General features: G+C 40.7%; 1 protein-coding gene across 1 annotated transcript in view; it reads right to left on the reverse strand.

The window, feature by feature from the left end:
* Nucleotides 1-24,894, reverse strand: part of GLT1D1 (glycosyltransferase 1 domain containing 1) — a 112,917-nt gene extending 88,023 nt beyond the window's left edge. Inside the window, 2 exon segments of the mRNA XM_044658731.1 lie at nucleotides 3,226-3,374; nucleotides 24,827-24,894. Of these exon segments, the coding sequence (XP_044514666.1) occupies nucleotides 3,226-3,374; nucleotides 24,827-24,894 (217 nt within the window).
* Between the last annotated feature and the right edge of the window lie 213 nt (nucleotides 24,895-25,107).

Raw genomic sequence — 25,107 nt, forward strand, 5'->3', positions numbered from 1 at the left:
AGAGGAGAGAGAGAGAGAGAGAGAGAGAGGAGAGAAAGAGAGAGAAGAGAGAGAGAGAAAGAAAAAGAGAGAGAAAGAGAGAGAGAGAGAGAGAGAGAGAGAGAGAGAGAGATGGAGTCAAGAGGCAAATTAAAACTTTTGACTAGAACTCTTTCTATTAGCCCATGTCCTACATACTTACCATCAGCCAGATAGAAATGAAAAAAAAATAATAATAATAATCGACCAAAGAGATAAAAGAGTGAATAAAAGGTTGATGGAGCCAATGGGTGTGATGATAACTTTCTGTGAGATTTTCCAATTAACAACTTCTTATAAAAGCATATGATCAAGTTAGAAAGTACCTTATTGATCACCTAGTCTACATCCCTCATTTTACGTATGTGGAAGCTGAGGTTTGGGGATAGGAAATAATTTGCCCAAGATCCCAAAGGTAATCTCACTTGCTTTAGTCATTGTTTAATAGCTACGTATTCCAATAACATTCTTTTTTTGTTTGTTTTTTAACCCTAATTTTCTTAGTAACAACTCTAAGACAGAAAGCCAAGGCCTAGGTAATCTGGGTTAAATGACTTGCTCAGGGTCACACATCTGGAAGTATCTGAGGCTAGATATGAACCCAGGTCCTCCCAACCCCAGGCCAGGCACTCTATGCAATGGTGCCAGCTAGCTGCCCCAATATTGATCTTTTTTTTTTTTAAACCCTTACAACTAAGAAGTGTCAGATGTCAAATTTGAACCCTGGCCCTCCCATCTCCAAACCTAGCTCTTTATCCACTGAGCCACTTAACTACTCCCCAATAGTATTCTTTTAAAAGCATTTCCACAGAGTGAGAACGGTTTGCCTTTATGATGGCTATTTTGACAAAGGGTCAAGATAAGTGGGTTTAGAATATGCACTAGCCTTGAAATCAGAAGTCACCGCCTTTGGCCTGTTTTCTGTAAAATTGGGGCAATACTACATCAGAAGATGGTTGCAAATGTAAGGGTATAAAAGGGGTTTTATGGGATCAATATATTAAAGATGGTCGCCAGAGGATCGAACAATTATCAATCCTCAATTAATAATCTCAAATCAAAATTGACTTTTATGGAAGTTTATTTACATGAGAGAAGAGAGAGAGGAACAAAATAAGAATCTATCTCACTAATTAATCCAGGCAGATCTTAACCCTCAGCCTGGAGGTGAATGGAGCAAACTTCATTCACAGAGTCTATAAAAGGAAGTTTCTTAATAGAAGTTCAGGAAGATTCAATCTTCAAACTCACCACATGGAACAGTCTCGGTCAAGAACCAGCAAAGCTCCCTCAGGTCCCCTTCACCAAACCAGAAGCCCTCACTCACTCAACTCTCTCTTTTAAAGGGGTCACGTATGCATCACTTCTGGTGCCTTCCCCTAGCCTGCGTGTCCAATCACAATAGACGCTTTCTCTTTTTATATCAATTCTGATTCATTACTCACTGTAGCACAAGTGGGTTAGGACCTCCCTGAATTGGAAGGTGTTCTCACCTTTGGTGATTAAATCTAAAGATGGGCAGTGTAGACTTAATCTAATTATCACACAATGCTTTGCATTTATCATTTTTGTAATTTGTAATTATCAAAAATGCTTTGTAAATTCTAAACTGCTGTATTGAGGAGAGCTGCTTTTATTGTAATTTTCTTCATTTATTGAAAACCAGTGATGTCGGGGCTGAAGCAAGAGAACTAGAAGGTATTTGAAGAGAAAAGAAGGAAACAAACATTTATTAAGTGCCTACTATGTGCCAAGCAATGAAGTGATGCAATGGATGGAACTCCAGGCCTGGAGTGAGAAATCTGAATTTAAAACCTGTTTCAGACACAGAGTAGCTATTGTGACTCTAGGCAGGTCATTTAACCCCTATTTGCCTCAGTTGCTTATCTGTAAAATGGAGATATACTGGAGAAGGAAAGGGCAAACTTCTGCAATATCTTTGCCAAGAAAACCCAATGGACAAGCCCGTGGTGTCACGAAGATTTAAACGCTACTGAATGAGAACATCAGTGTGTCAGGCTCCTTGTTATCTCATTTGATCCTCACTGCCTTGGGAAGGATGTACTATTATCATCCCCATTTTACAGATGAGGAAACCAAAATGTTTAGAGGTTAAGTGAATTGCCCACAGTCGCACAGCTAACTAGATATGAATTCAGGTCTTCCTGACTATTTGCCCAACATTCTATACCCGGTGCCTATTGGAATTTGGTTCTGCATATTTCAAGTCCTTTCCAAATCATAACAATTCGATAACCAAGGCAAGCTGAAAAGAGAGCATTAAAATACAGAGGAAAAGAAAATGCATAAAGTCCAAATTATCACTGATACATAAAATTTTAGAAATGGCACATTTTGTTCACAAAAATTTAGGCCTCCTGTGCTGACAGTTAATGACAAAATTATAAGGTGTCTCCTGGAATTTCACCAACCCAAATGACAACGACAGTTTCATTTCTTTCAGGTATAGAAAAAAAGCAAGTCATTGTTGAATCCATAAAAATTTTTTTTTTAATTTTAAAAATGAAAACTTGCTCATCATTTATTTCTCTTCTGCTGCTGTCTTTAGCCTTGCTACAACTGGCCCTGGAAATGGCACATCCATTGAAAGCCTTCTGTAGAACTTTCTCAGCATAGCAGAAATATTTCATTTTAAATACATTGCAAAGGGGCAGGCAAAAAAAAAAAGGTGAAGGTATAAGAAAACTGCCCTTAGGGAGAGCTAGTTGGCTTATTGGAAAGAGAGCCAGGCCTGGAGACTTCAAATGTAGCCTCAGATACTTCCTAGCTGGGTGACCCTGGGCAAGTCACTTGACTCCCATTGCCTAGCTCTTCTGCCTTGGAACCAATATACAATATTGATTCCAAGATGGAAGGTAAGGGCTTAATAAAAAATAAATAAATAAATGCATTGCAAGTCTTCTAATTTCCCACGTTTATTTGGTTATTTGTCTTTGTTTGGAGTTTTTAAATTCATAATAAAAAGTTTTGTACATTTATAAACACATGTGCTTTGGTGTTTTTTTTGAGCATGTTATATATTAGAAAGAATAATGTCCTCTCCCCTCTTCCCCACTTGTGGACCCAGATAAAATAGAATAATTCCATTTGGATGCATGTTTAACGGGAATGCTTCATTTGTCACTGGCTGCGTTGGCTGCCGTTTGGTCTCTCCAGGTTCCTACTATTAAACAGAAAGAGGGTTACCTTGTAAAAGTCTGCCTCCTCTATAAAGATGAAGGGCCAGGGCTGCCTCAAACTTCTCAGTGCAGATTAGGCTGGCTACTTCAGTTGAGCTTTCAAAGTCAAGGGCATCTTTCAGAATACATGTGTGGCCTACAGCTTCTAGATGATCCCTTCGTCAAGAAAATACCAAGAAAAGGAAAAAAAAAAAACAGAAAATAAACATCAATATGCCACAGGCAAGCTGTTATGATTAATTCTTTAATCGAAATATATTTTCCTTAATAATTCTTAGTTCCTGAGTTGACCTTTTTACTCAATCTGGCTTAAAATATATGTTCTGCCAGGGAAAAGCCAGATGGCCGTTGCAAATGCCATTTTATCCACACCCTTAGGCTGCCTGATGTCTACAGCAATGTCTTTGTTCCCCCTTCCCCCAGGGACCAAGGATGACAGAGTACAGTGCCAGCTCTCTATAGTTTGGTGGCCACAGCATCGTCTGCCATTTGTCACCAACACTGGACACATACGTTTTCTGTCTACTCTGTTGACTCCCTCTTGCCCTTTATCTGTGGGAGTTCACAGGTTCTTCTCTCTCCCTGCACCCTCCTACCTTGGAGAGATCATCGATTCTCCTGTCACTTCTGTGATGATCATTCCCAAATCTAAATCTCCAGCCCTGCTTTTCGTCCTACCCACTCCCCCCCTCAGGAACTTCCTCCCACCTGCCTGTCCTATTTTCTTTTGGTACGTTGTTCTTCTTCTATGTCAAAGTTGATATTGCTAAAAAGGAAGCCTTCACCTTCCCCACCTCAAACTAATTTCTGCATCTCTCATCTGCTGTTAATAGTACTTCCATAGGTCTGGTCAGTCAGACTTCATGAAACTTTGGTGTGATTTGAACTGTGCTCTTTTCTTCACTCTCTAATTCATTCATTTCTCCATAGAAATGTTCAAAATGGTTTTATTCCCACTGCCACTATCCTAGTTCAAGCCTGTGCTTGAGTTACTATAAATTATAATAATTATATCATTATAATTATTATATTGATATTCTTTATCATTATATTGATTATGATTATAATAATTTAATTATAACTCTATTATTTAGTTATTATAATGATTAATTGTTGTGTTATTTATATTATAATTATAATTTATATTAATGGCATTAGGGGACAACTAGGTGGCTCAGTGGATAGGGTCAGGCCTAGAGATGGGGGGTCCTGGGTTCAAATCTGGATTTAGATACTTCCTAGCTGTGTGACCTTGAGCAAGTCACTTGAACCCCCCTTGCCCCCAGACCTTACTGCTCTTTTTGTCTTAGAACCAATGCCTAGCATTCATTCTAAGATGGAAGGTAAGAGTTTAAAAAAAAATTAATGGCAATAACACATTGCTTGCATTACTCTTAATAGTCTCCTATGTCTAGTCTCTCTTCTGTCCTTCCCTATGCCATTCCCTTACCCTTTGCCAATCTATTTCGCACAAAATTGCCAATTAATCATTCTAATGCCTAGTTCTGATCTTGTAATAACAATTCCCCTACTCAAAATTTTCCATGACTTTCAGAATTAAATTTTAACTTTCCAAGATAGAAAGTCTTCTGTAATCTTATCTTCCCCTACATCTATCCAGCCTGTAATTCTGTGATAGGAGGCCAATTCCTTTACTATCTCCAAAGACAACAAGGGTCTTTCCATCTCTAGGCTCTGGGCGATATTCTTCCCACTACCCAGAACAGATTCTCCCTCCTCTCAACTTAGCTAACTCCCAGGTCACCTTCAAAGCTCAACCTACTCCATAAAGCTTTCCCCAGCTATGCCAGCTTGTCCTGATCTCTCCCTTCTCTTAATTACTACAAGGTGTTATTCCCTGTGGAAGTTAATCAAATGTGCTTGTCTATCTGTGTATGTCTTGATTCTCAAAGAAACTGTAAGCTCCCTGAGGGGAAGGTTCAGGCAGTCAGCTTCCAACACTCTCCTATTCACCTAGCACCGGATTGAGCACGGTAAGGACTCAATCCATGGAAGATTTGAACTGAACTGAAAGAGATGTCCTGTCACCATCATATCACTTCTCATCTCCAGCATACACTTAGGTCCAGGCTCTAGAAACACTGCTCTAGAGAAAGTGGTGGAAGGACTAAGAAAAAAATGAGATAAGAGAAATCCAAATGAATTTCACTCATGCTCTGCAAAGTAGCAAAGATGACAAAAGATGGAAAGAGTCCATGTTGGAGGGATTGTGGGAAGATAGCCACACTAGAACATGGTTGCTGTCAATCAGTATAACTATTTTGCAAAACAATTTGGAATCATGCAAATAAAGTGACTAAAATGTCCATTCTTGGGGGCAGCTGGATAGCTCAGTGGATTGAGAACCAGGCCCAGAGACAGGAGGTCCTGGGTTCAAATCTGGCCTCAGACACTTCCCAGCTGGGTGATCCTGGGCAAGTCACTTGAACTCCATTGCCTACCCTTACCACCCTTCTGCCTTGGAGCCAATACCCAGTATTGACTCCAAAACGGAAGATAAGGGTTTAAATTTTTTTTTAATTAAAATAAATAAAAAATAAAAAAAAATGTCCATACTTGTTGGCCCAGAGATGCTATTTACTAGGCCCATTACTAGGCTTACACCCCCAAGGGGGCCACTGAACAAAAAAAAAGTCTCCATGTTGGCCAAAATATTAATAGAAGAACTTTGTTGTGACAGCAAAAAATTAGAAACAAAGTAGATATCTATCACTTGGGAAATGACTACACAAGTTGTGACAGATGAAAGTAGTAGAGTATTACTGCATTGGGAGAAAGGATGAATATGAAAAATCTCCTGAAGCCTGGAGAGATCTACATGGACTGATACAGAATGAAGCAAATAAACCCAAGAAAACCATTGATGCAATAATTACAAGAATAAATAGAAAGAATAAGTATAAAAAAATCAAAACCAGAATGACTTGGAAAAAAGATATGAGAAGCCATTCCCCAACTCCACCCATCTGCATGGTGGGGAGACTAGCAAGCGTTTCACACTGTCCATATTTTCAGACTCTTTCAACGTATTCATCAGTTATGCTGATTTTTTCTGTTCTTATCTCTTTTCTTTCTTTTTTGGGGGAGGGGTCTTAAAAAAATCCCATTTGACATATAGACTGGCTCTGGGAGAGAGAAATAAATGGGATACTAGAGAAATGATGGTGTTATAAGAAAATAAAATACATTAAAAAAACTTTTTTTTAAAGAATGAAGCAAGAGAAGAGGAAAAAGTTCTTTTTGTTTGCTTGAAACAGAAAGGTGTATTTTTTTTTTTATCAATAGCTTTCACAAGTACAAATTGGCACCTTGAAACATGTGCCCACATTCTCATTTTACAGGGAAATTATAAGGGTTATCCTATTCACTTTGATCCTCCGGTCACCATTTCTCTTGTTCTATTTCCCAACCTATTTTTCAAGATGCTGGCAACCATGCCTTCCGCTCCACTCTCATAACTGGTGAATCTCTGCCCATAACACTACTTTTGGGGAGGGTCCAGTTATGATTCTCTTCACTGCTAATAGAACTCACTCTCCAAACTTCACAGCCTCCTCCTCACCAGGCACCTTTGCCCTTTCCAGAGTACCCTCCTCCTTCAAAATCTCCTTTATGTGCTGTCTTCTTCTCATTCAACTGTCTCCTCCTTGAAGGAAGAGACCATCTTGCTTAAATTTTTATACCCAGTACTTAGCACAGTGTCTTGCACACAGAAAGTGCTTTATTAATGCTCCATCTTTCCCTTTCTCAATGTGTGTGTGTGTGTGTGTGTGTGTGTGTGTGTGTGTATGTGTGTAAATAGGAAGTCAAATCATTACAGCAGTAAGGAAGGGAGATAGAGGTTTAAATGTGTTAACTCAGTGATTCCCAAAGTGGGCACCACCGCCCCCTGGTGGGTGCTGCAGTGATCCAGGGAGGCGGTGATGGCCACAGGTGCATTTATCTTTCCTATTAATTGCTACTAAAATTTTAAAAAATGATTTCCAGGGGGCTAAGTAATATTTTTCTGGAAAGGGGACGGTAGGCCAAAAAAGTTTGGGAACCCCTGATCTGAATAGTGGTAGAAGAGAAAGAATAGTATGGGAAGGTATATAAGACATTCATTAAAACTTATCTGTGGTAGTATATAAAAATAACACTATCCAGTTAGCAGATCTTGATTCATTAACATGTACTTATTGAATAGAGAGCCTGGCATAGTGGATACAGAATTGATCCAGATGATTTGAGTTCAAGAGCTATCTTTGATCTATATTGGCAAAACAATCCTGGCCAAGTCCCTTCACCTCTGTGTTCTAAGTTGTGATGGGCAAACTTTTTAAAGAGGGGGCCAAAGGAAAGGAAATGCTCATCTGTCAGTCTGTTTCTAAGGCAACTCTTTAGAAGTTTCATTATATTGTATCCTGCTCATTGTATTCGTCAGATTAGGAATAATGTCACACAGCTGGTGGGATAGAACATTTCAGGGGGCCATATCTGGCCCATTGGCTGTAGTTTGCCCATCACTGTTCTAAGTCATTCTTTTAGAGACAGAGTGCTGGGTCCCACTCTCCAGACCAAGTGGCATGCCTGCCCTCCCAGAGACTGAGTGCCACACCACTCCTCCCCACTGAGTGCCAGGTATGCACTGCCCCTCTCTTATGCCACACAGGAGAGGGAGAAAGAGATCCCACTGGGTTGCTGGGAAGAGGGGTGGGTGAAGTGAGGAATGTCCTCAGCAAGTGTAGAGAGGGCTATGTAGGGAGTGGCCCTATCCTCCATCTCTGTTGCCTGTGAGCTGCCCACCTTATCTCCTGTGTGCTCCCATTAGGCTGCTAGGCAGACCGGTGGGTGATGTGAAAAAATGTCATCAAGTGTGATGGAGACAGGGAGGGGAACAGCTCTGCCAGAGTCCTTCTGCCTTTCTAGAAATGAACTGGGGGTGGGTGGAGAGATATGCCCCCAGAGAGTGTGCTCTTTGTGCCATTTTTGGCAACTGAGCCATAGGTTTACCATCACTGCTTTGTGCCATTTTTGGCACCTGAGCCATAGGTTTACCATCACTGCTCTAAGACAACATGTTTCTGAGAAGGTACTAACTTGCATTGCTAGAGAGGGCCTCATCCCTCTATTCCAAAGAAATCACAGGGCCAGTTGCTTTTATTTTTATTTTTTTTTTGGGGGGGTGGCATACTTTCTGTCTTGGAATCAATACTATGTACTGGTTCCAAGGGAGAAGAGTGGTAAAGTTAGGCAATGGGGGTCAAGTGACTTGCCCAGGGTCACCCAGCTGGGAAGTGTCTGAGGCCAGATTTGAACCTAGGATCACCCGTCTCTAGGCCTGGCTCTCAATCGACTGAGCTACCCAGCTGCCCCAGCCAATTGCTTTTAAATAGCAATTAGTAACTACTTTTTTTTTTAAACCCTTGTACTTCGGTGTATTGTCTCATAGGTGGAAGATTGGTAAGGGTGGGCAATGGGGGTCAAGTGACTTGCCCAGGGTCACACAGCTGGGAAGTGGCTGAGGCCGGGTTTGAACCTAGGACCTCCTGTCTCTAGGCCTGACTCTCACTCCACTGAGCTACCCAGCTGCCCCTAGTAACTACTTTTTATCATGATACCTGACAAATGCATTAGAAAGGTTTTTGTTACTCTAATTTCATTTCCCTGTTGAATGAAAATGTTAGAGATGATTGGTCTTTATTTCTGACTGATCAGCATTCAGTGGTGGCTTATTCCACATTCAGACGCTCTATCCCTACTCTTTCTATCAAGCAATAAATGAGTCTCTAAATGTAGGAATTTACAAGAGATGCTCCTATTTATAGGAAATTTGCTTAAAGCCACAAAATCTTTCAGGGATGCAAATAATCACCTCTGAAACATCTGCTTTGTCAGCTGCCTAATGGCTGTCCTCAAGTATTGATATTCTCCATTATGTGGTCCTTCAAGATGAAGAAAACCTCTTAAGACATAATTTAGATATTCAATTCGATTCATGAAGCAGCAGAGTACAATGTACAGAGTACCATGGCAAGAGCTGTGGACCTAGAATCAGTAAGACCTGGTTTCTTGTCTTTCTTTTTTCAAAAATGTATTTATTTATTTGTTACATTAAAACACACAGGTAAGTCCCTATCTCCCTCCTCTCCCACCATGACAGAAGGCATCATTTGACAAAAAGACACATGTATACATAAAACGATGTCTTCCTTATTTCTATTTGTCAATTCTTTCTTTGGAGATGGATATAAACAAGTCATTCTTCAAACAATATTTCTGTTGCTGTACATAATGACCTGGTTTCAAATTATACTTCAGATCCTTACTCACTATGAGACCCTGTATAAGCCATTCTATCTGGGCCTCAGTTTCCACAGCAATAAAATGGATAGATAGATGGACTGACAGATAAAGAGATAAATGGATAAAGACAGAGATAGACAGACAGCATAGATACACTGAAGAGAGAAATAGTTTTTTCAAATGTCATTAGGCAAATTAACCTAGTTTCCAAACTTATCAAGGAAATAAAAGCTTAACTAGCTCTTAAGTTGGGCTCAGCCTGGAGTCTGAAGATTCATCTTCCCTAGTTCAAATCTGGCCTCAGACACTAACTAGCTCTTTAATTCTGGACAACTTAACCTTATTTACCTCAGTTTCTTTATCTGTAAAATAAGCTAGAGAAGGAAATGGCAAATGACTCTGGTATCTCTGCCAAGAAAATCTCAAATGTTTCTGGGTAAGACACTTAACCCTGTTTGCCTCAATTTCCCCATTTGTAAAATTAGCTGGAGAAAGAAATGGCCAACCACTGCAGTACCTGTGTGGAGAAAAAACCAAAGGGGGTCATGAAGAGTCAGAAACAACTGAATAGATTGAACAACATCAAAGCTCTTCAGATAAACTGTGATCTAAATGATGTTATCATGTATGGGTAATACCATCCTAACAGAAGTCACTCTCCATATGTGTGGACAGATTAGAGAAAAGGGAGAGAAGTGAAGAGTACAATGAGTCGATGTTTCATGTTTTGTTTCTGTAACACAATTGCCCAGCATACTATCTGGTCCAAAGTAGGTACTTAATAAATGTTTGTTGTGTGAAATCCAGAAAGAAGTGACTGTCCCAAGGTCACACAGGGTGAGGTAATGAAAGAACTATAACTAGATGAACATGAATCCCTAAACCCAATCCAGTACTTCTACGCGTAGTTTATTTCTATCCTATATCATTAATTTGGCATTACCAACAAGAGACATCGGTGTGGTTCTCAGAACCTGACCCTAAACGAGGAGAAAAGTGAAGTTACCTCTATTTTCCTTAATTATAAAAAAAATGCATTTCTTTCTCTTTCAATTTTAGCAGCTACAAAAGTCTTCTCACATTGGACTCCCCAAAGTATTTCTTTGCTAGTGACACCATTCCTATTTCTTTGATGTAAAAGAGCAAAATACAATGCATATATACTCCAAAGCTTTTATTGTTCATTTACAAAAGCTTATTGTTCATTGTTGTGTTATTGTCCCATCAATTTTCCTTTTGAAATGCTCTGATTATTTTTCAATACTTAATATGTTGTGAAAAATGAGGTAGCATTCCCTCTAGATTTAAAATGCAGGCACTGTGTCTCCTGAAAAAAAATTGTCTAGCTATTTTAATACCCTAAAGAAATATGTGGACAAAATTTCATCCAAAAACCAAAAAAAAAAAATCCTAACAACTTTGTGTTGTCTTTTGTTTCTTTATAAATGCTGGGTAATTTAGATCTTATAATTTTGAAAATGTATTTTGAGAATTGTTATTATATGTAATTGGGAAAACAGAAGATCTTCAAACAAAAATATAAGATAAAAACTTCATAATAGTGAGAGCATTAAAAATAACAAAACCAGGGGCAGCTAGGTGGATCAGTGGATTGAGAGGTAGGTCTACAGATGGGAGGTCCTGGGTTCAAATCTAGCCTTTAGTTATGTGACACTGGACTTAAGTCACTTAACCCCCCTTGCCTGGCCCTTACTACTTTTCTGCCTTGGAACCAATACACAGTATTAATTAATTAAGGTAAGGGTTTAGGAAAAAAATAACAATATCATGAAACTAGTTTGGCTCCTAAAAATGGAATGCAATGTTAGGGATGATTGTCTAACTCACTTCTTACATTCCACTTTTTCCAACAATTTCTGATTGTTGATTTCTTTTGGTCTCTCAAACCTGAAATGTTATCCAATTTTTAAAAAATATCTATTAAAGTGTGTCTTCCACGGAGAGACAGAACCAAAGGTTATCATATTCTAAAGCATCCAAACAGTCACTCTTTTCAAAGATAACTGAAAGCATGGTGGCCCTGTCTCCCAACACTGGACAGTAGCCTTTCCCATCAGCAGTCTCTCCTAAAAATCCTTTGACTTTTTCTTATTTTCTGGCTCTTGAACCATACTCACAAAAACTTCAAGCTGGAAGTCAGATGGCCAGCCCGACCAGTTTTATATTTTTATATATATTTATATATATTTTCTCAATATATTTACATATATATTTTATATAGTTATAAAATAAGGACACTGAGTTTAGAAAGAAAGATGAAGTGATACACAGCTCCCCACTACCACCCCATGTGTTTACTTAGCAGTCCAAGATGGAGGTTATACATCTGATGTCTCATCCAATGCTCTTTCTACCATGTCAGAAATTGACTTCAGCATCTTAAAGTGATAGTTTATTTCCTTTCATTTCTATCATTTGAGTCAACTACTGGTTATATTCACTATCAGGTATGAAACAATAGAGAGGACAAAAGACTCAAGAAAAGGCCTTTCGGTATTGTTTTAAAAGGAAGAATATTTCACGGTTCCTAAACATAGGCTCTTATGAAGTCATCAAAAGGACTGGATCCCTTTTTTATTATGGCGTTCCCACTGATGACTTGGGTTTGGCTTAAATCTGAATCATCTACTGTTGTACTTTCAAATAGACTGAGCTTTCATGGGATCAGAGGTGACCTTTGGCATCATTTAGGCCAACCACCTTGGCAAAGGACACAGGTTGTAATCAAAAGAACTAGGATTTGAATCCATGATCCTCCAACTGATAATCCAATGCCCTCTCACATTTGTGAGAGATTTTTTTTTTACCTCCACAACTGAACTCTACAGTTCTCCTACGGAATTGTGATCTGTTTGTTTCTTCCCATTCCTATAACTTATTCCAGTCTTTTATTTCCAATCTGATGACCAATATCTGGAGATCACAGAACTTTAGAATCCCAAGGGCCCAAAGAAGCCATGGAATCTAACCAGGCATTCTGAGTTCAACAAAGATTAAGAAGCCTTGAGTACAAATCTAGTGATGGGTTGTATGTGAATGGTCTGGTGAGCAGCCAAGCTAACCTCAGAAAGGATCACCATCACCAGGAGAGCCAGAATGAGAGGGAATTTTGTAGCCACTGTTTATCTAAACCATCTGAAGATGGGTTTTATGATCTATATTGCAAGAAAGAGAGAACCTACAAAGGTGAAACTACAAGTCTTTTAAGGACTTCCCATGATTTGTTGTCCTATATATCATGTGGGCTAAAGTTATTATTTATCCTTCATTTTACAAAGAAAACTGATGACATCACATGATGTCGTAAGTTGCCTGTGAGGCAGAGCTGCATGGAGTCATCAGCCTCACTCTCTTCCAAAGTCATCAAAGTCCAGTAGCAAGACAAAAGTCAGGATGACTGTGATGACCCAGGATGCAACGGATGGTCTTGGTGTATTCGATGTCTGGCCAAGTTCCAAATGCTCCATGGTGCCTGCTTGTACTGCCTTCATGGCCTGTAGTAGTCCAGGTATACATTAATCTTGATATGACTTTAAGGGTGCTCAAAAAGCTGACTCTTGTATTGCTTAGGATTGATTTCTGTAACCTGGAGTTAAACTGAACCTCAACCTAGCCAAATTCCTAGCCCTTCCCTAAGGCTTCCACAGAGAGATGGAGACAGAGAGATACAGAGAGACAAAGAGAGACAGAGGGAGAAACAGAGAGTTGGAGACAGAGAGACAGATATGGGGGTCAGTTATCTCAGTCTCCTTATTTTGCCAACAACAATCAATTAACATATATACCAAGACCTTAGGCCATATGGATTCCTGATCTAGGCCTTAGCTCTATCTACTGTTTTAGGTTCCAACAGTTTATATCTGGTGATGATTACCTCCTAGTGCCAATGGATCAGACCACTAGTTTTTTCCCTTCCCCCTAAACTGTTGTAACCCCAATAAAAATAGCAGTATGTCAGCTAAAGGTTAAGCTCTGAACCATGGAAGCTCTTGACCATCAGAGCTTCATCCCAGTAAAGCTCTTATCTACTAGAGCTTACTCACTGTGGGACTACCTTATGCCAGAATTGTCTTTGTGTGTCTTTATTCTCACCTTATATTCTCTTTCCATTAGTCCTTAACCCGTAACCCATTTTCTCTCAGTCCCTGGTTCCCCTTTCTGAGTGTCCTACCCACCAGGAACCTTCGTGGAGTCAGTGGACGGCTTCATGGCCATTGGAACAAATTGTTCTCATAAACCCATTCTACCAGGAAAAGTCTTCACATGCTTGGAGTAGACACCCCGCTAACTCAATGACAGCTCTGTAGCCCATCAATGACTCTCAATCTCCATCTGCTCAGATGGTTTACCAGGGAGTGACCACTGAGCATGATACAGCTTCTCAGACACAGATGAGAGTTGGGTGGCATGGGGACATGTAGCAATCCAGGTATACATTAATTGTTATATTATTTTAAGAGTGCTCAAAAATGACTCTTATATTGCTTATGAGTGATTTCTGTAACCTTGAGTTGAATTAAACCTCAACCTTGCCAAATTCCTAGCCCTTCCCTAAAGCTACACTCTGGAAGACTGGTCAGTTATCTCAGGCTCCGTATTTTACTAAAAAAACAAGTAATTAGTATCAAGACCTTAAGCCATATAGATTCCTGATCTAGATGTTTGCTCTATCTATTGCTTTAGGTTCCAACAGTCTGTATCTCGTGATGTTTACCTCACATCAGACCACTTGGCTCCCCCGTGCCCCCATGTATGATTGTAACCCTAATAAAAGTAGCTATATGACAGTTGAGGCAGAAGCTCTTGACCACCAGAGCTTACTCACTGTCTGTCTATCTTATGCCAAAACTTTCTGTGTCTGTGTGTCTTTATTCTCACCTTATGTTCTCTTTCCATTAATCCTTAACCCACAACCCATTTTCACTCAGTCCTTGGTTCCCCTTTCTGAGTGTCCAACCCACTAGGAATCTTCGTGGAGTCGGTGGACGGCTTCAAGACAACAAAGGTGGATGAGCAGCCCTTAAAAGGGGTCTGCAAGCCCTCATATCAGAGGTTTTAGACCACCCTGAACACTCATACACTCCTGGGGTGGAGCAAATGTTCATAGAAGGAATGAGTGAAACCCTTCATTTTATTTGAGGCCCAAGTCATTTGGCCAAGTTTACACAGTGATAGAACCAGGATAGAAAACCCAGTTCTCCTAACGGCCAATTGGAGGCTCTTTCCAATCAATTCCTGAGCAATACAGGAAGTTTAGTTTCTACCATACCAAGTTGCCTCTCACGTCACTCATTCACTCATTCAAAGGCTTCAGCTCCAATACTGCAATGTAGTGTGCTGGGGGAGATGCACAAGAGAAACATTTTTATTAAATCAATCCAACAAACACTTCTCAAATGCCTATGGTACATAAAACACCACCAAGGGGAAATAGAAGATTTAGACATGATATGATCCTTGCCTTCATGAAGTTTCAAGTCTGGCAGGTTTAAGGATTAGGAAAAAAAAAAGAAATATGAAAGCATTTGAAATTAGCCTTTGGACTAATCTAAAGAAGAAACCCATTATCAGTCTTTTCTTAACTATCAATACTAAAACAGTATTCTCCTTCCCACTCTCCAAATCAGCTAAGGAAGGGCTCCTCCTTTGAAGTAAGGAGGGTGTAGTCCTGAGCAAATGGAGCTTGAATGAGCCATTGGAAGGGATCAGAGAATGATCCACCTAAGGGAGGCACCCCCTTTCCTGGTTTCAGTAAAGGATTAGGGTATCAGCGGGACTTTAAGTCAACAGTGACCATCTCCAGGAAAGCCCTTTCAGGTGAGAGGCCAAAGAGCTATTAGGTGGTTTTAGGAGAAGAATCCTACCAGGGTTTCTTGAAAAAGTAAGTGATTACTATGCTATGAAATATAGTCATTGCTGTTTAGTAGTTTAGTAGTTTCAGTTGTGTCAACTCATCGTGACCCCATTTGGGGTTTTCTTGGCAGACATACTGGAGTGGTTTGTCATTTCCTTCTCCAGCTCATTTAATAGATGAGAAACCTACTTAAACAGGGTTAAACAACTTGCCCAGAGTCACACAGCTAGTACGTGTCTGAGGTCACACTTGTACTCAGGTGTCCCTGAGTCCAGGCCTCTATCTACCTGGCTCACCTAACCTGTGTAAATCAAATGAAATTTTCCTTGTCCGAGATTTCTTGTTCAATTTTAAGGCAGACAGCTAGACATAAAGTCAGAAATTGAATTCAAATCCTACCTCGGACATTTTATTTACTAGTCTTATGACCCTAGACAAATACATTTAATTCTTAGTCTTATTTTCCTCATTTATAAAATGAGTATAATAATAGTACCTACTTGCTGTGAGGAACAAGTGAGATTAATGCTTTGCAAACCTTAAAATGCAATGAAAAGGGGGCAGCTGGGTAGCTCAGTGGATTGAGAGCCAGGCCTAGAGACAGGAGGTCCTAGGTTCAAATCTGACCTCAGACACTTCCCAGCTGTGTGACCCTGGGCAAGTCACTTGACCCCCATTGCCTAACCTTATCACTCTTCTGCCTTGGAGCCAATATGCAGTACTGACTCCAAGAGGGAAGGTGAGGGTTTAAAAAAAAATGCAATAAAATCTAGCTTAATTATCATGATCATTATTCCTATAAATGTTAAGAGTTAGGGTCCCATAATGAATCTTCCTGAAATGGGGATAGAGGGTGGGATTTACTCAAATTTGTGCTGCATATTTCCATTGAACTGGAAACATTTAACACATTTTACACCAGCCTCAAATAAAGAGGACCTGGATTCAAAATTGACCTCAGATACTTCCTAGCTGTGACCCTGGGCAAGTCACTTAACCCTTATTGTCTAGACACTGCTATTCTTCTGTCTTAGAACTGATAGCAGAACAAAAGGTAAGAGTTTTTTAAAAAACATGTCAAAGGGTAAAAGGGAATATATCTCTATTTTGGGCAGACAATGCTTGAATTTAGATTAATATTAAATTAATTTTAAATTGTTTCTGACAGGCTTGGGCTTAAAATTCAGAGTATTGATATTTTGTTCCTTAACAAAACCTGAGCTTTTGACTATCTTCTGCTTAAGGTCTCTCCTGGTTATTTCAGAAGCTGGTGCTTTCACCCAAAAGTTCCCTGGTAAATAGTTTGTACATACTTAAATACACACACATTTTTCTCCCAGATAGAACTGAAGCTCCTCAAGGGCAGGGATAGTTTAATATTTGCCTTTAGATTCCCAGCAAAGGCCCATTGAGGCTATCTATTCCAGCTCTCTCATTTTACAGATAAGGAAACAGGCTTAAGTTAAGCAACCTGATCACACAGCTAGCTATAAAGTGGTAAAGAGGCCTGAAACCCAGGTGTTCCTGATTCTAACCACTAAGCAATTGCTACTTCTCTACACAATAAATGCCTATTTATTTTTTTTTAACCCTTAACTTCTGTGTATTGGCTCCAAGGCAGAAGAGTGGTAAGGGTGGGCAATGGGGGTCAAGTGACTTGCCCAGGGTCACACAGCTGGGAAGTGTCTGAGATCAGATTTGAACCTAGGACCTCCCATCTCTAGGCCTGACTCTCAATCCAATGAGCTACCCAGCTGCCCCCAATAGATGCCTATTAAATGCTTTTCCTCATCACTGATCCTTAAGAACCCATCCAGTTGACATTCAGCAATTCTCAATGGTGTGCCTGATAACAAATAGGTAATTAAGTAGCAGAATAAATTTTTTTTTTAATTTTAAACCCTTAACTTCTGTGTATTAACTTATAGGTGGAAGATTGGTAAGGGTAAGCAATGGGGGTCAAGTGACTTGCCCAGGGTCAACACAGCTGGGAAGTGTCTGAGGTCGGATTTGAACCTAGGACCTCCTGTCTCTAGGCCTGGCTCTCAATCCACGAGCTACCCAGCTGCCCCCTGCAGAACAAATTTTTTTTTTTAAACCCTTGTACTTTGGTGTATTGTCTCATAGGTGGAAGAGTGGTAAGAGTAGGCAATGGGGGTCAAGTGACTTGCCCAGGGTCACACAGCTGGGAAGTGGCTGAGGCCAGGTTTGAACCTAGGACCTCCTGTCTCTAGGCCTGGCTCTCACTCCACTGAGCTACCCAGCTGCCCCCTGCGGAATAAATTTTAATAATTTTTTTTTAAATCCTTACCTTCTTCCTGTAACAATTCTAAGAGAGAAGGGCAAGGGCTAAGTAAACAGGAATAAGGGACTTGTCTAAGGTCACACTGCTATAAAGTAGCAAGCTGAGGCTTGAATGGAAACCCAGATCCTCTTGACTCCAGGCCTGGCACTCTAACCACTGTGTCATCTAGCTGCCCTGATAAATTTCTGACTCCAAAAATTAGAATCTTTCCACTACATTACCTCACAAGGATGTTATAATAAGCAAATGATACATTCCTGACTAAACTTAATAGTATTTCACAAGCTTTTGTTTGTTTCAAATGTTTATATAGATGCTTTTGACATTTTCATGAAATGTTTTGTTGTTGTTGTTGCTGTTGTTGTTGGATAGAATTTTCCTGTCTAAAACAGGTTATAATCATCTCCGACATAAAAAGACAAAATAATTTAAAGATATTTTAAAGATGAATTTGACAGGCATTAAATGATTTATTCTAAAGCCAAGTATTAATGTAAGGAAATAATATCATTTAACTGTCCCAGGGTCTTTTGATATTAATGGTAATGCCTTATATTTGCATGACCAAAAAAAAGGTTTAAGTATTCCTATTCTTGTTTAATGCAAATCCTGTGGTGTCCATATTACTTATAAACCAACTTTATTTACATAAAATCTTACCAATGCCTTTAAATTCAGGCAAACCTACTGCATGAATTAGAACAAGGATTATTTCCTCCTATATAATGTTGAGGCTCACTTTTTTCGTTGAGGCTCACTTTTTTCTGGAACAGTCTATATTCTGGCTTCTAACTTCATCATCATTCAACCAAAACTGCTGTTTCCAAAGTTACCGGTGATCTCTTCTCTAACAAATCTCAGGCCTCATCCTTTTTGACTTCTTTGCAGCTTTTGCCACTGGAGATCTCCCTCCTTTCTCTGAAACTCTCTTCTCTCTAGGTTTTCAGGACTCTACTGTCTCCTGGGTCTCCTCCTTCCTTTGTGACTGGCTGCTCCTTCTGGTCTCTTTTGCTGGATCTTCATCCAGGTCATCTCCACTAACTCTAAGGATCCCGCCAAGCTCTGTCCTGGTCCCTCTTCCCTTCTCACTCTATCCTACTTCACTTGGTGATCTCAACAGCTCCCATAGGCTCAATGATCATCTTTACAGTGATGATTCTCAAATCTCTATTTATCCCGTCCCAAACTCTCTGCTGACTTTCATTCTTGCATCTATTTAATAGACATATAAACAGGATGTCTTGCAGACATCTTAAACTTAACAGGTCCAAAACTGAAACTGTATTCTTTCCACCAAGTCTTTCTCCACTTCTAAGACTCCCTATTATTGCCAAAGTTATCACAGGTCTCCTGAGACCCCTAGGCTTGCAACCCAGGTATTATATAACCTCACTCTCTTACCTCTCATAAGAACTGTAGATTTTATCTTCATTAACATCTCTCCCATACACCCCCTTCTCTGCTCTGAAACTGCTACCAGGCTGGGAGAGAACTTTACAATTTCATGCCTGGACCACTGGTTGTTCAGTCTGCCACAAGTCCCTCCCACTCCAATCCATCCTCTACTCAGGTACCAGCAGTTTTTCAAAAGGGCGAGTCTGACCATGTCACCCTCTCATTCTTACTGCTCTAGTGACTCCCTATTACCTTCAAGATCAAATGTAAAATCTTCTGTTTCATATTCAAAGCTCTTCATAACCTGCCCCTTCTGCCTCTCTTTACCTTCTTACACTTTACACCCCACCATGAACTCTGCAATAAGGTGACACTACCCTCCTGACTGTTCCCCAATCAAGATATTCCATATCTCAGGTCTAGGAATTTTCATCAGTTGCCCCCCATACCTGGATGGCTCTCCCTCTTCATCTCTATCTCTTGACTTCCCAGGCTTCCTTCAAGTTGGAACTAAAACCCTATACTGCACAGGAGACCTTGCCCCATCACTTTTAATTCTAGTGCCTTTCCTTTATTTCAGATTCTTCCTGTCTCTACCTTGTTCGTACACAGTTGGTTACATGCTGTCTCCTCCATTAGATGAGCTCGCAGGGGACGGGGGCTGCCATTTACCCTTCTTTGTATCCCCAGGGCTTAGCACAGTGCCTGGCATACATTAGCCACTTACTGTTGATTGACAAGCTGACTAACTAGATGGTCTCTAATCCCTCCTCCCAGTTGTAGAAACTATCTGTGTCAGTGAGGTATAATTGGGCTTGGGATCAGAAAATCTGCCGTAGAATCCTGTCTCAGAAACTTCCTACACATCCAATCCTGGCCAAATCATTCACTTCTCTGACTTGTAAGTTTCCACGTCTATAAAATGTGGGGTTGAACTCAGTGACTCCTCAAGTCCTTTATAATTCACAATCTATGATCCTTCGATGATTGGACAACAAAATAAAAGGTGAATGACTTCCCTCTATGGATCTTTTCTCATAAGGTTGTTCTGAGGGCCAAAGAAATCGATCTGAAAGTTTTGTGAAAAGAGAAAGTTGGCCTAGAAGTCTCTACAGTCCCTTCTAGTCCTAAATCTCAAAAATATCTGAATTAAAGTCTTAGGGGGCACAGCTAGGTGGCACAATGGATAGATTTGGGCTTAGAAGTAGGAAGACTTATCTTCCCCAAGTTCAAATCTGGAATCAGACATTAGCTGGGTGCCCCTGGGCGAATCACTTAACCCACTTTGCCTCTCAGTTTCCCTATCAGTGAAATGAACTGGAGAGGGAAATGGCAAAATCACTCCAGTATCTTTGCCAAGAAAATCCCAAATGGGGTCACAAAGAGTCAGATAAAACTGAAACTACTGAACAGCAACAAAAAGGGCAAAGTTCTTTGAAGGAGGGGCCTGTTTGTTTTTTTTTCTTTTTCTTTTTTTGGAGGGAAAGAGGGAATTCCCATCATCTCCTAGCATAATGCCTACCTAGTACACCTTGAGGATTAGGAAAATATTTAACTCTTGAATTGAACTGAATTTGAAACTAAGATCCCTTCCAATTCCCAATTCATTCTCAACCCAACAGAATAAACAACCTAAAGCAGGACGACACCAGTCCCCTTCCCAAGTGCCAAAGTGATTTACCTAACCCATTTCAGATCCCCTCTTCTACTCCTCCCTCCCTCTCCCACAAATATACACAGTGGCTCCCTATTATGTCCAAAATCAAATATAAAGTCTTCTCTTTTACTCTTGAAATTCTCTGGTCCCACATATTACACCATCCAATGACCCTGGGCTATTTGCAGGGCCTCAGACACAAGTCTGTCTTCACACTTGGGCCTTTGCACTGATTGTCCCCTATACTTCCAATGTTCTCCTTTCTCACGTTTGCCTTAGTTTCCCTGACTTCTTTCAAGACTCAGCTCAAATCCCATTTTCTGAAGGAGGTCTCCCCACCTCCCTAACTGCTAATGTCTCTCTCAGAAATTACCTCCCAATTTTACTATCTATATAACTTATTTGCCCAGTTTTTTTTTGGTTTTTTTGTTTTTTTATGTTGGCCACACATTAAGCTTGGAGCTCTTTAAGAGCAAGTATTCTTTGCTTTTCTTTGTATAACTTATGTTTAACATAGTCCCTAGAACACAGAAAATTCACATCCATTAGAATAAGGTTCTTAACCATTTATGGGTCTTGGATCCCTTTCTCAGTCTGGTAAAGCTGGAAGAGTTCCTTCATAGAACAATGCTTTTAAAATAACTAAAATAAAATCCATAGAATTAAAAAACAAGAGTAGGGCAGCTGGGTAGCTCAGTGGATTGAGAGCCAGGCCTAGAGACGGGAGGTCCTAGGTTCAAATCCGGCCTCAGACACTTCCCAGCTGTGTGACCCTGGGCAAGTCACTTGACCCCCATTGCCTACCCTTACCACTCTTCCACCTATAAGTCAATACACAGAAGTTAAGGGTTTAAAAAAAAAATTAAAAAAAAAAAAAACAAGAGTAGATGGTAGCAACGATTAAAAAAATCTTTTTTTTTCCCCACATCCAAGTTCACAGACTCCCTGAAATAAGGATTCCATGGAACACAGGTGGAGATCCCTTGCATTTGGCACTGTTTGACTCTTTCTTTGTTGTACCCCCAGACCTTGGTATGACATCTTATAGGAAACTCCAAGCGTGGAAACCCTCTCCACCTATACATATCAGAAACTCATATCTTAGAGTCTTAGAAGTCGCTTAGAGACAAGAAGAGTTTAAATAGTCTTATCTTGGACATACTAAATGTTTAATAAATACCTGGTGAATTGAGTATTTCCCAAATGACTTTGCTACTATCTCTATGACCTTGAGCAATTAATTACCTCCTTCTTCAATGGCCCTAAATGTCTTCATCTATAAAATGAGATTGTTAAATTAGATGGTTTCTACAATCCCTTCTAGTTCTAAGTCTATGATCTCACAATATTTTTTTTTCCTTGTATGATGCTACAAGAGGAGATAGGTGGAAAGGGAAGGCAGGTAAAATAATGGGAGCAGGAGCTGAAATGACTTTTTCTTTTATGTAATTCTACACATGTTTATTCTCCATAAAATGACATCTCTCTGCCGGGGAGAATGTTGAATTTGAAAACAGAAGGCCTGGATCCAAATCCCAACCATCCTACTTGCTACCTATGTGACCCTCAACAAGTCCCTTCTTCTCTTTGGTTCTCAGTTTCTTTGTCAGTAAAATGAGAAGGTTAGACTTCCAAGGTCCCTCTCAGCTCTAAATCTATAGTCTTAGAATTCTCTCTTTATAAAGACCCCCACTCCAAAAGGAAAGCAAGCAAATGTTCAAGAAGGTCCTGGAGCACATTCCTAGCCTTACAGTAGGAACTAAGTCCTTGTTTTTGTCTTTGTATCATCAGGCACAGGGCTGGATACATAGTAGTGTCTATACTTCTAGAACAGAAGAAAGAAAAATATATAAAAGTTTTTATAAAACAGTTTCAAAAAGTAAAAAGAAAGTTCAAAAGAGAATAGAGACAAAAAAAAAAGCAATGCTCTTACTACAGTTTTCAGTATAGTACATGCCTTTAAAAAATGTTGTATGGAAAACAGATCCTCAGGTTATTGTAGGGGAAAAGGCAGCTACACTGAATGCACTGAATTATTAAGCTCATTCCTTCTAGGAGATGTCAGGTTCATCTGGTTAGTGAGCAAGTGAGCAAGAACTACATTTGACCTTGGAAAGACCAAGACAAAAAGGAAATAGCTCCTGCCCTCATGGAGCTTACCTTTTATAAATATATGCATATATAATTATTAATAAGGTCAGGGATAGGAACTGGATCTGTGATTTCTTTGGTCTAAGAATCTCCTAGGTGAGGAAATTCCTTCTTCCAATGCTGGTAGGGAACATTTTCAGGAACATATTCTTTTTTTTGTTTATTTGTTTTAATCCTTAACTTCTGTCTTGGAATTGATAAAGACAGAAGAGCAGTAATGGACAGTTGGTGTTAAGTGACTTGTCCAGGGTCACACATATCTAGGAAGTATCTGAGGCTGGAACCAAAGACCTCTCATTTCCAGGACTAATTTTCTAACCATGGAGCCACCTACCTGACCCTGGCATATATTGTCTTGACAAGTTGTCTAGTCCTAACATTGAGAAGTAACCACTTGTCCCAGGTCATACAATAGTACATAATTAAGGGACAGAACTTGAACCTAGGTCTTCCTGGTTTCCTAGCTGGCTCTAATCAGCTACTTCTTAATCTTAATGAATTAATGTCTAGTTGACAATAATTAAGGATGTATTAACAAAGGAAGGAGGAGTATGCCTGGTGGAATAAGCATGATAAAGGGAGGTGGGAACATTTTAATGAAACAAAGTTCATTTTAAAAGGCAAGACAGCACATTAATAGAAAACGGAAGAAAGGACATTAATGGTAGGGGGAAGCATCCTAAGGGAAGGGTTGGGGTGGGGGGAGACAAAGCATATTAATGCTTGGGTGGGAAGTGCATTCGTGGGAAAAGAGACTATTAATAGGAGGAAGGTCATATTAGTGGGGGAGGGCATAGAAATGGCAGCAAAGGAGAAGGCACATCTTTGGGAAGAGAGACATATCCTATGGGGAAGTCTTAATGGGAAGAAGGTATATTAATGGGCAAAAGGGCAAATTAATAGGAAAGGGTAAGGGGCAGCTGGGTGGCTCAGTGGACTGAGAGTCAGGCCCAGAGACAGGAGGTCCTGGGTTCAAATTTGACCTCAGACACTTCCCAACTGTGTGACCCTGGACAAGTCACTTAACCCCCATTGCCTAGCCTTTACCACTCTTCTGCCTTGCAACTAATATTGGTTCTAAGGCAGAAAGTAAGAGTTTAAAAAAAAATAGGAAAAGGTATAAGGCCCAATTATGGGTAGAGGAAAGCTCTTTAATGAGGAGAGGCTGTATCAGTGAGAGCAGAGGTATACTGAGGGCATAAGACACAATAATGTGCATTACTGGAAGGGGCAAGAGCACATTATTAGGGAGCATAACAGTGGCAGGAGGGCATAAAGTAAAATAAGTGTCATAGAGGAAGAAGGTACACTGATGGCAGGAGGGCATAAGGCGTATTAATTAGAAGGGAAAGGCACATTTTTGTTAGGAGAGGGTGCATTAATGGGGGGAAGGCGCATCAAAAGCAAGAATGCAAAAGGCATTCACGAGCAGGAGAAGGCTACATTTTTGGAAGGGGAGGATGTGCATGAAGGAGAAGGCTATATGAGGCAATGGGAAAAGGGTACATTATTGGAAGAAAAGAATGCACTCATTAACAGGGGGAAGGCACATCAAAAGGTGAGGGGGAAGTCCATTAATGGAGAGAAGGCATATTGCTAGGGGAAGGCAGAAGGCACATTAGTGGGCAGGGAAGGGAGCATTTTGGAGGGGGCATAAGTGGGAGAAAGGATATAAGGGGGATGGGAGGTTGGAGTCTCAATGGCAGGAGAGTACAAGGCGCATTAATAGGCTGTGGCAAGGGGTCCAGGGCCCTTCCAGCACGACCAGGTCGGAGTGGGGCCTCCTGGGCCTTGAGGATTGGCCCGAACGCTGGGCCGCTCTGAACCGGGATGCGCACCCTCCTCCTCTCCTTCTTCCTCCTCCTCCTCCCCTCCTCCTCACCTCCCCACCTCTGGCCTCCGCGCTTCCCCGCACGTACCGGATCCGCGCGGCCGTCACGGCGTTGCCGGTGTGCGCTCGCAGCACGGCCAGGAAGAGGATCCGCATGGTGCCGGCCAAGCACACGAGCTGCCCTGGCCATGGACCAGCCAGGCTACGGCTCCCGGCTCCGGGCTCCCAGCCCCGCCCCCCAGCCCCCAGCCCCACCTCCAGCCAGGTACCGCCCCCCCCGCCCCCATCCCCCACCCAGCCCACTCCAAGCCCAGTCTGTTGCTAGGAGACAGTGAGCACCTTGGAGCCTAGAGGAGCGTGCGGTTCCCC

The sequence above is a fragment of the Gracilinanus agilis genome, chromosome 1 (genome assembly GCF_016433145.1).
Source record: "Gracilinanus agilis isolate LMUSP501 chromosome 1, AgileGrace, whole genome shotgun sequence".
Classification (NCBI taxonomy): Eukaryota; Metazoa; Chordata; class Mammalia; order Didelphimorphia; family Didelphidae; genus Gracilinanus; species Gracilinanus agilis.